At 40.7% G+C, this 15,778-nt stretch overlaps 1 protein-coding gene across 2 annotated transcripts in view; it reads right to left on the reverse strand.

Moving 5' to 3' along the window:
• Nucleotides 1-1,577: 1,577 nt before the first annotated feature.
• Nucleotides 1,578-15,778, reverse strand: part of LOC146465527 (protein furry homolog-like) — a 50,947-nt gene continuing 36,746 nt past the window's right edge. The window contains exons 45-62 of one of the 2 annotated variants that reach the window (XR_014868232.1): nt 15,429-15,529; nt 14,301-14,583; nt 13,549-13,656; nt 12,720-13,029; nt 11,779-12,089; nt 10,912-11,062; nt 10,617-10,727; nt 9,889-9,988; nt 9,439-9,536; nt 8,976-9,140; nt 7,591-7,731; nt 6,893-7,207; nt 6,363-6,569; nt 5,644-5,853; nt 4,661-4,821; nt 3,631-4,285; nt 2,371-3,078; nt 1,578-2,121 (exon numbers count right to left, since the gene is read on the reverse strand). Coding sequence is in view for 1 of the 2 variants with exons in the window: in XM_085128372.1 (XP_084984498.1) it covers nt 2,668-3,078; nt 3,631-4,285; nt 4,661-4,821; nt 5,644-5,853; nt 6,363-6,569; nt 6,893-7,207; nt 7,591-7,731; nt 8,976-9,140; nt 9,439-9,536; nt 9,889-9,988; nt 10,617-10,727; nt 10,912-11,062; nt 11,779-12,089; nt 12,720-13,029; nt 13,549-13,656; nt 14,301-14,583; nt 15,429-15,529 (3,838 nt within the window). In the remaining variant the exon portion in view is untranslated. Of the gene's footprint in view, nt 3,079-3,630; nt 4,286-4,660; nt 4,822-5,643; nt 5,854-6,362; nt 6,570-6,892; nt 7,208-7,590; nt 7,732-8,975; nt 9,141-9,438; nt 9,537-9,888; nt 9,989-10,616; nt 10,728-10,911; nt 11,063-11,778; nt 12,090-12,719; nt 13,030-13,548; nt 13,657-14,300; nt 14,584-15,428; nt 15,530-15,778 lie in introns of both variants that reach the window. The other variant, XM_085128372.1, reaches the window with a different exon arrangement.

Consider the following 15,778-nt stretch of genomic DNA (forward strand, 5'->3'; position numbering starts at 1 on the left):
GGTTATAAGGGTTGCTTGCCATTGGAAACCTGAGCCAATATAAATTTACACATTACCTTGCAGCTTTACTACTGCCTTATAAATATTTCAATCCAAATAATGATCCAAAACATGGCTTCCATTCTCTCCTTGCAGTTAGTCAAGCAATAGGGAGCTTAAGCACAGACGTTCGTAAGCGACGGACCGTAACCGGAAGTCGAATTTTTTCCTTTTTGGAGCTTTTTGACGTCATTACGTTTGTAACGTCAAACCACAGACGTACAACAAGAGCTTTACCCGTCCGTTGTGAGGAGCAATCAAAGGCTCCTGTGAGCCAACTCGTGAATGCAGATGACACATAGTAATTGCAATTTAGACGGCTACGGAAACTTCCTCAAAAGCTAAAAGAAATTATATCTTTGCCCGATTATGTAACGAAAAATGACCATTCTTGTTCTATTAAAATGATTGTCAAATTATTCTGTACAGATTGAATAAGCCGATTATTCTGATGCGCCGATTAAAAAATATCACGTGTTTTTTTTATTCAAAGTTTATAGGAGCACGCCATGTGCAGCTACGTCATGCAAATTCGTGTGATAGTCCGCGGCTACTGGATTTCGCGATCGGGCTAGTGGATTCTAACCATCACTTGCCTGATGGGCAAGTGAAGTTTTTTTGGGAATTAAAATTACAAAATTACTGTAGGGCAAGCCGATCTCACAAAGGGAAATATGTTCAACAAAGTATCGCATTACGATTCATGCCCGACATAAATGCGTGAAATTTTTCCTTTGGAGTTCAGTCCACGCAATCCTCAAGTAAAAATAATGAACTATGACAAGCTCTTGCTAAATAAGAATTATTTATCGACCGCTTCCTTTTGCTTTCCCATAAATTACCAGTTGTAAATTTCGAAAATGAAACATTTTTTCCCTTTGAAACCTCTATGAAAGCTGACAAGATCTTAAAAGTGTTCATTTCACCAGAAATTTGCATAATTTTGTTTACGACGTCAATGATGCGTGACATGGCACGTTCCGCTTTCGCGTGAAAACTGACAAATTAAATTATTTTTAATTAAATTATTTTTAAATTAAATTATTTTTAATTCTTGAAAGAAACCGCACTTCGTAGAAAAAAACGAAAAAATCCTATAACTTTGCTCAGATTCAACGAAAAATCCCCATTCTTACACTAAAATGATTGTCAAATTATTCTCTACAGAATGAATGAGAGAATTCTGACGCGTCGTGAAACAAATTTTCACGTTTTTTTTTTTTTTTCACTAATTGAGTTTCCGACCCCGGACTTTCTGAAAAACTGAAAAAACTTGAAACTTTGCTCAGATTGAACGAAAAATCGCCATTCTTGCACTAAATGATCGTCAAATTATTCTCTACATATTGAATAAGAATTTCCTGATGCGCCATGAACAACAAATGTTCGCGTGTTTTTTTCCACTAATTGAATTTAAAACTCATTCACTGCGCACGCCCGAAAGTTAACGACAAAACCGACTGATCGACTGATCGACCAAGTCGAGAGTCAGCTATCGCTATAACTCGTTCATTGCGCATGCGCGCATTCACGAGTTAAAAACGAGCCAAAAAAGAAAACATTCGACTTCCGGTTGCCGTCTGTGGCTCACGAACGTCTGTGCTTAAGGGAGCACACGCACCTTTATCCTCGTTTATAAACACTATAAGTAAACTAGAAAAATTACATTTTTCAAATAGTAAATTATGTCTTCCCACCCCCTGAACATGTGTTACGCGTGTAATGCCCTGCATTGCAGGACATTGCTTTACTATGGCTTTTACAATTAAGAGATACGTCGTTTCAACGGCATTGTTACGGGAATTTTCTGTGCTTTGGTCAAAACGGCAACAAATATTAACAAAGTACCGTTGCTCAAACATGAATTGTTCTTAGAGCACCGAGAAGAAAAATACCAAGTGACCTCTTAAAGGCAGAACAAATCAGAATTAACTTTCAATTGAGTCTTCTAGTGCACATAGGAAGAACGGCCAATTTGTTCAAGTTACACTCTACTTTCATCCCACCCATCTATCTGAACTGGTAAAGTATTTGTTCATAAAACTGGACCATTACTTGAACGTCTCTACTGCTACAAATATGCTTTTTAAAGTGACACTGCCCAATTCAAGAAAGAAGTTCAAACTCAGTTGCATGGGAGAATAAGCGTCATTCAAGCGAATTCTCGTAAGAATCTTATGATTACTGTTGAGAAATCCGTTCAGTTTCTCTCGTAACATCCCTGCCAATAACTAAAAGTTCAAACAAGGTTGAGCATTTACATGAAATGTAAGATTTTAGACGCCCAATTTGAAGTCGAAACCTGTTCAAACTATATAACCAAACATTTACAACATTTACAGAAATTATTATTTGCGTTGCTGTGTGGTGAGATTACCTACAAACTTTCAGGTTTTTAGTGAATATCGTGTCAAAAAATCAACTGTTCGGCCGTGTCTGCCACAGTAACTTGAACAATTTAAACAATCAAAGTTTTTAAAGGGGCAATCAGAATATTATAGCGTCAGTGTGCAGTTGGGAGAGGATTCAGAGTGTTTTCAATTAGAAAAGACGAGATTCCGACTAAAGAAAATGCTTTTTTCTCCCGACTATGCATCTAACACAGAACGAAAAAAACCCTGAAACCTCTCACTGAGCGTTTAAATCCTCGACCGAGGCAAGAACAGCAACATTAACCTCCATAAGATCTCTGCATAATGACGCGAAGTTCTTTAATGGCCCTGACATCACCAAAGAGCCTACATTCTTCTCGGCCACATGTTTACAGTAAAAAGACACCAAGCAATCTAGGTTTTCCTCGTCCGAGGTACCGAACACCGCTCCACCGAGCTTCTCTCTGAAAGCTCGAACCAGATGGATGGCGATCTCGATCTCTCTGCTGGCGAGTTTATCGACCAGTAACTGCACTGCGGCGTCTTTTGTCAGAGAGTCGCCCTCCAGGTAATTCTTGACACTGGAGCTGTCTTCTGTTAGATGATGTTCGAGGACTGAGGACACCTCCCGGCGGATCTCATTCACCTCTTCAGTGAGGTCATTCACCTGCCAATGGACAACAATTACGTTCTTTATTAAAAACTGGATCATTGTGTAATGCAATTCCAGGGATTTGATTGGCTTAGCGACCATGGTATATGGGCCATTATAGAAATAGCAACTATTAAATAGTCGTCAGGTTGTTCTTGCAAAGCGAAATCAGCAAGATCTAGCAATATTTCTTACGCGCCTCGTTCGCTATCTATCTCATATCCAACGGGCGTTCGTGGAATAATTAGCGAACAATTCCAGCATTTGTTGTAGGTATGGATTTCCTATAATTAACAGTACAGAAACTAATTATTTTTGAGGTCCTTAAATGATAGGGTCGTTTTGTTCGAGATTTAAAAAACAACTGACAAATTATTTCGCTGCTTTGGGGAATGGCCACTTTTGGGATGAGGTTACCTGACGAACAACTAAAGTAGATAATGAAGATACTACCTTTTAGTGGAGAGGTTGCTAATTACGAAACCAATACTGGTTAGAAAAAGTAAACAAAATCGCTCCAGCGTATCGCTGAAAAACACTTAAAAATAAACAGATATCAGAAGTTACCTCAGCCTGACGAGCAGCTTGCAGCAGAGACTCCAAAAGCCTGGCGTATGTACTACAGAACAGCAAGAACTGGAAATGAGCCTTGTACATGCACCGGCATAGCTGCACCAGCCTTAGATCCTGATTCTCAGGGTCAGCTACCATGCGCGTCTCGGGTTCTTCATGGTGTGAACCCACAGATGAACGTTTCAGCGCCAGTTTCACATCATCAAGACACTCTAGTGTGCGTTCACTTCTCTGCACATAATTGGCAAAATGCGAGTGAAGCTCCAGTATACAAAACTTGTGCCTCTCCAGCAGCTTCGTACGGTTGAGTGTCTCTGTGTCGATGCAGACGAAAGGGCATTCGCCTCGAGACACTAGAAACTCTAACGTGTTTGAGAAGTGCTGTACTACATCTCGAAACTTGTCGTCCACCAGATAATTGCAGCATTCTCGGGTCAGGCTGTAGAATTTTCGGCGCGTGCTCTTATACAGATGACAGAACAAAGAGAAGGTATTGACCGCGACCACTCCAGTGGTGTCTTTCACGATAGAGCCCACGTGTGATGTCCACAGCTTTTCAGGTTCGTCACTTGAGTCCCATGTGATCTCTGTGACGGCGAAAAGCTTATACGAGTAGCTAGTCTCAGAGGCGCCTGGTAAGGAATCCGAGCTGAAAAAGAACAAGAAAATCTTTGAAGTTTGCAAAGCAAATGCAATCTTGCTTCAACAAGTTTTCAAAGGAAGGAAGCATGTCTCGCATTAGGGTCCTTTCCACTGAGGTAGCAATGCAATGTACTGTTAGCTACGTGGCAGACAACCGACTTCCAAAAACCGTATTCTCATTAGCTCGTTCCGGGAAATACCGTTAGGGGCTAAGAATCTCCCTGCCCTGTTCCAGGTCAATACCCACCTTATTCTCCAGTGTACAGACTGCAACTCTCTCAATTCCGTTCATTTCAAGGTCAATACTTAAAGTTAATTACTTATCTACGAACGGATTGCAACCTCTGTGGCTTGTACCAAGTCAATATCCGTACTTATTTACCTCTCTACAGATGGGCTGCGACTCTCCCTGCCCTGTTTCTGGGTCTTGTTGCTATCAGTCGTAATCACAGTCACACTAATGGAGGTCTCCGAGGAACTCTCAAGCGCTGATGTGGTGTCAGTAACTGCGGTCAGCGTACTATTGGTTAACGACCGAGAAAGCTGAAAAAAATGCAGTGAAGTCAGGGATACCATCTTTCGACAAAACTCATGATAATGATGATGATGATGATGATGATGATGATGATGATGATGATGATGATGACGATGATGATGATGATGATGTTGATGATCATGATGATGATGATGATGATCATGATCATCATCATCATCATCATCATCATGATGTTAAAAAATTTAAATGTAATTTGTTTACCCATGAAGCATCAAGTCCTGCAGTAGCCCGTTCAAAGGTGTCCGTGCGTTCCACGTCAAACTGGAATTTGGAGGTCTTGGTTTTTATGGAGGGAGAAACCCCGAAAAAAAACCCTGGAGCAGGGACAAAACCCAACGACAAACTCAACCCAGATATGGCATCAATCGAACCCAGGCCACACTGGTGGGCGGCGGCAGCTCCTACCACTGCGCCATACCTGCTCCCCTGACGAATTAATTAATTTTGCCACATACTTAAAGAGGCAGTTTCACCTAATTTTTGTGTTACTTTTGAATAGCCATGATGGAATCGTCAAAATAATGGTTCAGTTTGCTAATCCTAGTGCACAGAAACCAGTATTAGTTATGTTTGGCTGCGGATGGCTTGGATGGAAAAAAAATTGGCAAGATTTTTTCAAATTCTTCCAGTGTATTGTAGAAAAGACGCTAAAACCTTATTACAGTTTGTTCTTTCTCAGAAAAAGTCTCCCAATATCTTCTTCCTGGTGCTCTAATAGCAATTTCATGTTTGAAAAAAGGTTCTGTCAAAATAAAATTACAGCAAAATCGCCGTGACAGTGCCCCTTAAACACAAAATTGCCGCAATACCTCATCTTCATCATCTGAGGAGTCGTGTGGCGTGAGATCCGGCTCGCTGCCTGACAGACACTCCATAGTTTGAAGATCGGACTTCAAGTCTCGCTCCAGACTTCCCACGTCCAGGCTACAATAAGACAAACGACGATCCTCATACTCAGGCCCCCAAGCCACGTCCTCGGACTCATCGTACAGGAAGTCAAAATTTGTCAGCACACTTATCTGCAAAACACAGAAGGCAATCATAACCGTGTAAAATTATAGAGGGACTTTAAAGCATTACGTGTTAACTTGATCTATTATTTAGCGTCGAAGAAAACCCCCCATCAGTGTTCAAATTTCATGTTCTGATGAAGCGAGCGAAATCATTCAAATTTAACTCCTTTCTGTCAAGCCTCGAGTCACGATTTCTAGTTCTGACTTGATTATACATAATAAGTCCTAAAACAACACCGATCAAACAAAAGTTGATTCTTAAGCTATGTTTTCCCCTTATTTCTCCCACCTTGTGACAAGAATTTATTATTATTTAACGTATTTCGAGGCCAGGAATGAACGTACATAGTCTGATTCTTTAGTGTTGGCTTCCACTCCTTTTTCTCTGGTTTTGTTTTATTGATGTTGTTGTTGTTGTTGTTTTGTTTTTTGTTCTTTTCTGGAGAGGCCGCTCGTTCGACGATTCAAAATACCAGAAAGGAGGTGTTGTGTCTGAAACTCTACTGTTCACTAACCTGCTGTGGTTCTAGTTCATCTTTGCCGCTCTCATTTGACAGACCCTCTGTCAAGGAGGTCTCCTCAGAAGACGGCTGTTGAGGAGCGCCTTGTTTCTCCACTGCAAGATCACTGCTCGAGCTGAACACAACCGATGGACTTTGCTTTAATCCTACCGTGTGACCGCATGTCGTAAGCACATTCACGAGGCGTTCACGTGTACGGCGCTAGTATGGTGGGAAAACAAGCCAAGACGATTATTAATAAAACGGATCAAAGCTGTCTTTCCAAATAATGCTACACCAGAAAAAAGATCAAACTATCGGTGGTTTTAAACCCGGCAACAGTTCGTGGAATTGCACTTCAAAAAAAAACCACTTCACAAGTTGCACGGAAACGGAAAAAAAAAAAAAAGAAAGAAAAAAGCACAACATTAGCATCTACTTGATTTGTACCAGCTCAGTAAATGTTGTTCGGTGAGCAATTTTTCTATTATACTCTTTACGAGAATAACCATAAAATGGCAGAAAACAAAGAAATGAAAGGTTACCTGTGAAAGATGCGGTTTTCTCCAAGTAGACAAATCCACCGTGCCCACCGGGGAAAGGACCTTGTTCTCCTTAGCCACCTCCCCTGGCATCTCTGGCGTACATTTCCGCCCTATCACCGGGGTGGTAGAAAGGTCAAACGTAAAGTCCAGTGTCCTCCCCGGAAGGTCTTTTTTGATCATCATAGCCTCTGCGGACCAGGAGCTGTCATGTGCTGTCCATACAGAGCTGGCGGGACGAGGTGGAGGTGTGTCCAGATGGGAGGAGTGGGACACTGCCATCTTTAGTATGTCTAGTGACTCCTTCCACAGACTACCCTGCAAGCAAACAAAGGAAGACAGCTGTGCTGATTACAAAGGTACAACCAAGGGCCATCTTTCTGTTTTTAACACATCAAAGAAAACTCTCTCAGTAACCGTTTAACCTCTCGGTTTCATTTCCTTTCTAGTATGTTCTTAATCCACAGTAGGGTATTACTATCATGTCTGTCAGTCTGTCGGACCGTTAATTCGTGAGTTCGTTCGTTCTCCCGTTACCCAGTTACTTGTAGGTTCTATAAAAATCCGAGCGCGCAATACTCGAGTTGCTTATTTGTTCCTGTCTGTCTGTCTGTCTGTCTGTCTGGCTGGCTGTCTGTTTGTCTGTCTGGCTGGTCGGCTGGCTTCAGATTGTCTGACTGTCTGTCTGTTTATTTGTTTACCTTAAGATACTTGGATATGGTCTTGAGTGCGTCATTCTGGAAGTGTCTCATGGATGGTGATGAGAAGTCTCCCAATCTCATCAATGCACACAGTACGCCCAGCACCACTTGATGGTAAACTGGAGGACCACGCTCCAACACCTGGGAAAACAAATACATTTTACTGAGAAACTTTTCAAATCAAACAATACAAAAAACACGCCTAGCAAGTCACAACAACTGGCAAAGAGAAAATCTCCCCGCAATAACATCCTGGGCAATGTCACCTACTTGTAGCGTTATTTGAATGGCCAACAAAAATTGATATCGATGAAAGGTCCAAAGAATGGCTCAATTTTTTACGTAACAATTACCCTACTACTGCAAAGAGACTAGTGTTAAAGGGGAAGTATCACGAAAATTTGCTGTCATTTCAAAACCCAAAAATGTTTGACTGTCAGCAGAAACAACGAAATAATTGTCAAGTTTGTTAAAAATTATCACCCCAGTGCAATAAACCGGTCGATTAGTGCCTCTGACCAGAGACAGAGTAGGCCGGTTTGGATTGAAACTTGAAAAATACTAGGCTAATGTTTTTCAAGTTCTCGCATTTTTGTTTCCAAAATGCGCTAGAACAGATCACAAGTTGTTTCTTTCAAGAATTGAGTTGATTTCGTTCCTCTCGTCATTCTAGGATTATTTGGCAGGTGATTGAAGGTCTTATTTCATAATTTTTAATAAAAGATATCAAAAACCCCATGATACTTCCCCTTTAATTGTCTTTGGGTGCGGATGCCTAGAATGGAAATGGCCTGCAACTTGAGGAACTTTATAGTTAGTTGTTCCTGAGAGAAATTACTTCACATTTTCTTCTCGGTGCCCTAACAGTAGTTTGATGTTAGAGAAAAGGTACCTTGCCGAATATCTGAGCATTTGTGACCACAACACAGAGAAATCTCCGTGACAAAAGAACAAGGACCCAACGAACGTTGTACGTTGTACATTTTCCCACACAAACGACTGCTCTCAACCGAGGTAAGCAATATGTTACACCCAATGGAGCTGAATTCTACACTGCCTGCAAAAATCGCCCAGTGTAAAAACCCTTGTTTCGTAATTGTCCATTTTAAATAATTTCCAACGCAATTATCAAAGGTGCAGTTAGTGGAATGCAAGGAGAATGCTACAGACGTCCAACCAAGGGGATTTTCAAAGGCATTAGAAACTTAGTCAAACAACGAATGAAGATACATACTACTACTCAAAGCAGTTCTCAATTAAAAATTCAACCGATAAAAGCGGGTATAAATGTAGTTAGAAAGGACACCACGGTTAGGTGGAAATTCTTAAAACAGCACGCTTACACAGATGCACAAACGTAAGAAAATTTCACTCAGTAGCTGTACCTCTAACATGAAGGTGATGTGCGATCTAGTGAGATGTCCAAAAGAGTCGTTAATGTATCTGCACACAGAGTCAAGCCAGGTCGATCTCGGTCTGTGATAGGATTTCTCTATGTACATGTCGTACAACTTGCCTAAACTTGCGAGATTTCCGTAACCATTGCAAACCTGTAAGAGAACAGAAAGGCTTATTCAAAGACGCAGTAGGATCACACCCAAGAGGGAACAGAGGGACACAAAAACAAAGAGAGGAGAATGTCAAAACTCTCATCCCATTGCAGGCTAGCTATACAACTACACTATGGCACGTCATCATGACTACAGCTTCAAATCACTCTTGTTGTAATTTATACTAACGTTTGAAATTTACAGGTTTCTCACTTCTTATTCAACCAAGGTAACAAGCAAGGCAAAAAAGGTTCAATCATGTTTGGTGCAAGCTGAAAATAAGAAAAGAAGGTGTTACCTGTACTATATTTTGAGCACACGTCTTGCTGAAATCATCTGGTTCATCAAAATGTTCCAACATGTGCGGCAACAAGGCCAACATGTTGAGGGCGAAACCTGCGAAGAAAAAACATTAAACCATTTACAAACTGGCAACTTCACTTGACGACAAACTGAAGATGGTAGGTTGAACTTGAATGACCACACATTCGGATTTTATTGACAGACTCACACGTTTAAATCTCGTGGTACAGCATAATAGATAGCACTACAGGAAAGTACTGCTGAGTTATTGACACCATAAGACCCACGGATTCAAAAGTTTGAAACAGGGGCAGTAAAACTAAGCTAGACGTGGAAAAGAAGAATTACACTCATAGAAATTTAAGGGTTAAATCAGTTTCTCTCGTTTTTAATCCCAACGGATGTATCCTAGGTGATAAGATGCGTTAAAACGTAAGCAGCTTACCAGCAGCCTGAGACGGGTCAACAAGACTAACGTTTGAGAACAGGGTCAGTTTGGCCAGCAAATGAAGAGAGGCCTCAGAGGTGGATACATTTGTTACACCCTGAAATGTAGCAAAAAAAGAACAAGTGTTGATACCATAATTTTTTTAAAAGAACAGCGTGCTTGTTAAATACGTATAACGGTATTTTTATCTGAATTGTGGGCTTATTTCCATTTACGACTCTTCGTCTAGCAAACCACTTTCCGGTTATAAAATGAACATTGATCTTTGAACCACTTTACACGTAAATTATTTGAAACACTGTATTTAATTTCTTTCCTGAACTTGATTCATGTTTCTGCACATAAATTTATCTTCTGTGTATCAGTTAAGTTGCAATTTGTTCAATATAGACACATCAGAGTGCTGGACACCTCTCCGTGAGAATCGGACAAAAAGGAGAAGTCACCAATTTAAAAACCTAACCCCATACCCTAGTCAAGACGTTTTTAAGTTTTCTTATTTTCCAAGAACTGTTCACGATTGAAATTGTCTACCCAAGGAGATTTTTATCTCAGATTTTTTATAGTCATTTAAACCAAAATTTTTAAAGCATTTTTAGCAATGTATTAACAGTTGATAAGATGTCTTTAAGATTTTACCACGCAAACTTCTGTAAATGTAAATCAAACTAGGCATATCACGTGACTTGTTGCTGTAAATCTTGCTCCAATCATATAAACGTTACCTTGAGTAAAAGAGCCTGTAGTCCAGGGAAATCACTCCACTTCAGTCTGTGAAGTACTTTGTCCAGTTTCTCTCGGGATTCATGGCGACTTAGGTCCAAAACTGACAGAACCTGCGACAAAAACAGAGAACAAATCAATGACTTGTATCTTCCTTACACAGGTCACAAGTTCATGTAGCGGGTGAAGTGGGATGCACCTACCGTCGAGAAGAGGGTTTTATTCTAAGTGAAAACGTAGAAGCAGAAGTTTAATACCTTTTCCTTAACGTCAAGGACTCCTAGATTCGTTACAAACCTTGTTAAGTAGATGGATAGCCATGAGGAATTCATGGTCATAGTCAGACTCAAGTAATGATACAGCGATCCAAAACACACGAGTCACCATGTCTGCCTGGCTCTGAGGATTTATGGCTTCTGAAGGGGTCTTCAGGCATTGAACACTAACACTGAAAAGCAAAACAAAAGAAAAATCAATAAATTAATGACTCACTAGCACCAAACAACATGCAGAGACGACTTTAGAGCAAAGTGTTAAATGATGTCACTCCCAGAGTTAGTGCTCTAACGTTGGCGCCTAAGGATGAATTGAAATCAAAATCCAGTCAAGGTGTGGCTATTTCAAAATGAAAGCGGCAACACTTTGCATTTTTTTTTATCTGTGGAGGATATCCAAGTTGTTATTCCAATGAAATCAAGGGAGCAGCATTTTCCTGCAGTGCTGTTTATTTTGTTGTAAATAGTGGTTGTAAGGTGGATGAAATCTTTGAAGAACGGCCATTCAAATGCAAGCTATTGACCAGTGCTTGCCACAGTCCCACGGTGTAATGTAAAATGTTATAAAATGTTTGAAGAAATGTGGGCGCTATCATCAGTCGAATCCAGTTCATTATGAAAGAAAACAAAATACTTGTTCCTCATTCATTGTTTTGTTGGGTAATATACGTACTTGGGAATTCTTAAGAACACTCGAGAAGTGCAGAAGCACTCTCCGTTCTCTGAACACTTTTCTAGCGTTCTCAAAAATTCCCGCGTACTTGTATAACTCAGCAATGCACTTGGCGCAGTTTTTTTCCTTTAGTATGTTGTCTTTACATTTGGAAAGCTTTTGAGCTGAACAGAGGACAAGATGACTCCCCAGAATGGCAAAGAATGAAGATGTTACCTTCTTGTTCTTAGCTGAGGATCATCCCTATTGCCATTCAAGCGCCCAAAGTGATTAAACAGAGACGAGTGCCTCTTCAACTCACAGCCGCTACTCAGGGAACGAATATGGCCGCCATGTCTAACCCTGGACAGGGGACCAACTGAGCCGACATGTAAGTTGTATTCATCCACTACGTCTTCTTTCTCTTCTTCCAAGTAAAATCCAAGATTCAGTTCCAGGCCATTCTTTGGCTCGCTTGTGTTTGACTGGTCTACAATTGTCCAATCAGAAGCTGCTTCCAGAGTTAGAAGGATTTCCATGACATAACCCTGTTCAGGTTTTAAAAAAATTACAGGATTCAAAATGAGTGACAGAAAAAAGCCGAAAAGGTTGGATTTTACCTTCCAGTGTATTTTCATAACAACTGATATGCCTGAAGCCATAGTTTATTTCCGTGTTGGTTTAACTTTCACTTCCCGGGTAAAACCTTGAATCAGTTAACGTCAGTTCTAACTTCCGAGTCTGTGGCAAAACTCCTAAGCACCTCCAATCATACACGTGTTATTCAGCGGCACTTTCCTATGGTACTGTACGTTGTTATTCTATACAAAATGGTTCTAGCTTTTGAGGCTGGGAATAAAATTCAAAGTATCGTCATTCAAATTAAGGCCAATGAGAGGCACTTTCTTATTCGTTTTTTAAAATCTTACAAAATTGTGCCGAAAAAAATATGGCGATGTCTTCGGAACCCTTAGGGTTGGAACGATCCGATCAAGCTCTTAACGCTGGCGCTGAAGTTACAAATAGATGCTTGAATGCAAGGTAGTTTTCAGATAAACGCTTGACAACTGTGCTAGTCTTGTTCTGAGCCGTAGCAAAGGGAAGCTTCAATATGCCAAACAGTTTTAAAGCTTGTCTGCATGACGTATGTAAAACAAAATGATTTCACTCTACGTCACCTGCACGTCTTCACTTGCATCCCCGACAGACTCCACTAGTCTGGACAGAACATCAGAGAGCATGGACCAGGAGAATGGCACCTTAAGGGCCCTGAACACCTGGAAGGACCTGCCTGCATAGTGCCTTGAGGAGCATGAAGTGGCCCAGTGCAGTGCTACCTTGGCCATTTTCTCCTGTACTTGGGTCCCTGAATCAGACGCTTGGAATATCTGTACCACTGAGGCTACAAAAAGCTCCAATTGCTCGGCACTTTTGATCTTGTATGAACGAGGGGTAATCTCTTCGAATGCCCACAAAGGTTTACAATCGCTACGCAATAAAAAAGAGAAACAGAGAAAAAAAAGTTGAAATTATATTAATATGGTGCTCCTTGGTAGTTTACCATTGCCAGAAAAATAAAAAATAAAAAAGGAATTTTGGTTTCAATTCAATTGGCTTATAAAATTTCGGGAGGTGTTTTATTGAAAATTGTAGACTACCTTTAGAAAGACTTTTTCTTGTCTGGTTGGAAGTAACGATAGAAAATTCTACCACTTGAATATAATTTTGTTTTCTATCCTTATTTCAATCCAGACGAAATCCCTGTATTTCATGAATGAAATTTTTCATAATTTCGTGATGACAGTGATTTACTTTTAGTCAGTTAATTTTTTCTTTATTTATATTTTCCTTTAATATTTGCGGTGATGGGTTTATCCCGTTGCAAATTATCCTTGTAGATGTAGATGTAGAAGGGAGATCACGCTTTCGGTTTATTTAGAGCAACCAGTGAACAGCGTACCAACTGGTTCGTCCAAACAGTCCAGCAGCTCACCAAAGATTTCATACCTGTTTGCTAGGAATTCAATAAGTTCCTGGATCTGCTCTACAAGTCTGTTAGCGCTGTTTTCTTCTGGGGGTAAACTATCATCCTGAGAGCTACTACCGGCAGCAGTCCTGGAGATAAACACACAAAACAAAAATGAATTTAAAAGGTGTTTACAGGTTGATGTGGAAAAAAACAACGTTTGATCAGCTTGTTAAAGGCTCCAAGATAGTCGCTACGGCGAAACATTGAAAGAGCGAAAAGAAAATAAAACGCGGAAGTTTCCTAAAAGCCTCGAACAGGATGACATTGAATTTGGATCGCGTAATGGCAGCACATTGATAGTACGAACAAATGAAGGCTCAATACTACGAAAGAAATTGACAATTAAAGGCTGGTTTCCGTACGACTACAAATCATCACAAACGATGAAAGATGATCATAAAATCGACCGCTAAAATATCTGTGATCATATGGTAAGAATTATCGGTGATCGTTTGGGATTGAAGACAATCGCAGATGATAGCACGATAAGGAACTTTCAAATGACAGCAGTACTTTCTATTGCTGGCGTCTAATTTATTGATTGCCCCGCTTGTATTCTGGTGCTCTTTTAGAGGAGTTAAGGAGTAATTACGTCTGCCACTTCTCAGACAGAACAATGAACTCACACGGTTCTTAGAATTAGGAAGATACTTGGTTCCCTTGCTCAACATATCTAAAGCTTTCCCTTTGTTACATTTGCATTACATAAGCTAAACAAAATATAACTTACTCAGACGTGCCAGTGCCCGCACTGGCAACATTACCATCCATAGACTCGGCACCAGCCCCAGCGCCTGCACTAGGACCAGCTACGCCCACGATGTTGCCAACATCAAGCGTCCAGGAAGACTTTAACAGGCCGTGTTTACCCAGACCCCTCTCTGAGATGGTAATGAAGTTGAAGAGGGACTGGGCTAAAGACACGTGATCGCCGCGACACACCAGCACAATGATCAGGTTAATTAACAGTCTCTTGCTGTGCTCATACACCACAGCTTTCCCATGATCCAACGCTAAGAAAAAATAAACAAATCATAAACCAATTTTTCAATTGGATTTTTTTTCGACTGAACTAGAGAACAGATCCAGGCTGTTACGGCCGTTAACTAAATGTCAAAAACCTTGCACAAACCAACCTCATCAGAATATGCAAATTACCGCAAAATTAAAAGTGACATGAGATTACTAAGGAACCAATATCGTAACGTTTATAATGGTCTAATTTTCCATCAGACGAATGATGTAACTGAGACATGTAAAAACAACCTGACATCTTCAAAGTACCTCAGATACGTCCGGATGTACAGCGGGTAAAAGTCGGCAAACATCGCATACTTTTTAGCCACGCTTGTCAACTATTACCACCACCACCCACCACCCCCAATTCCGCCCCGGCCAAAACCAAGACCATGTCCGAAACATTCTAAAAACCAGAGGTTATACTGCGTGAAGACACAGGCAGCAGGCCAGGAGACCACCATACTGCTTTTACTCCAGGTCCAACTACTATGACACATTTTTGAACAGGTGAGACTCGTGACAAACTTTCGGGCCCCGTCATATCAACACGTCATAGTTTACGGAAAAGGAAGTTTGGCACCAGGCCCCAGTTGTTCAAAGGCCGGATAACTTTATCCGTTGGATAAGGCACTCTTCAGCGTCTAAAATATACTTCACGTCAAATGTTTTCCAAGGTTTTCGTACACTCCCCAACAAAGCAGTGGTTAGAGTGCACATATCCGCTTGTACAAGAGGGAATACTGAAATCTTTGCACAGATTGAAACTGTCGGATAGTGACTTATCCACTGGATAAAGTTATCTGGCCTTTGAACAACTAGGGCCAGGATGCTAACTCACCTAGGAAGATAACATGAAGCATAAGCGGAAGATGTTCTTCCCAGTCGACTGAAGCTTGATCAAGGACTAACTCAGCGAGTAACATCAGAGCAAAGTTACACCTGAAAAAATCACTCTTGTAAGTCTTAAAATCAAACAAAAATCAAATGTAGATCAAATATAAGAAACCTGGACTACCAATTCTCACACAAATCTTTCAGGTAACTTGTGTTCATCTGGGCAATAGCACAGGCTCCAGCTCTGGGTAAATTCTCGGCGAACACTCAAATAATAGGCTAATTTCCAAGTGCAGTGTATTAAAATTCACATGGAAATGAAATATATGAAATTCACATATTTTGAAAGGAGAA

Source organism: Pavona decussata, unplaced genomic scaffold, assembly GCF_977016875.1.
Source record: "Pavona decussata unplaced genomic scaffold, jaPavDecu1.1 SCAFFOLD_156, whole genome shotgun sequence".
Taxonomy (NCBI): domain Eukaryota; kingdom Metazoa; phylum Cnidaria; class Anthozoa; order Scleractinia; family Agariciidae; genus Pavona; species Pavona decussata.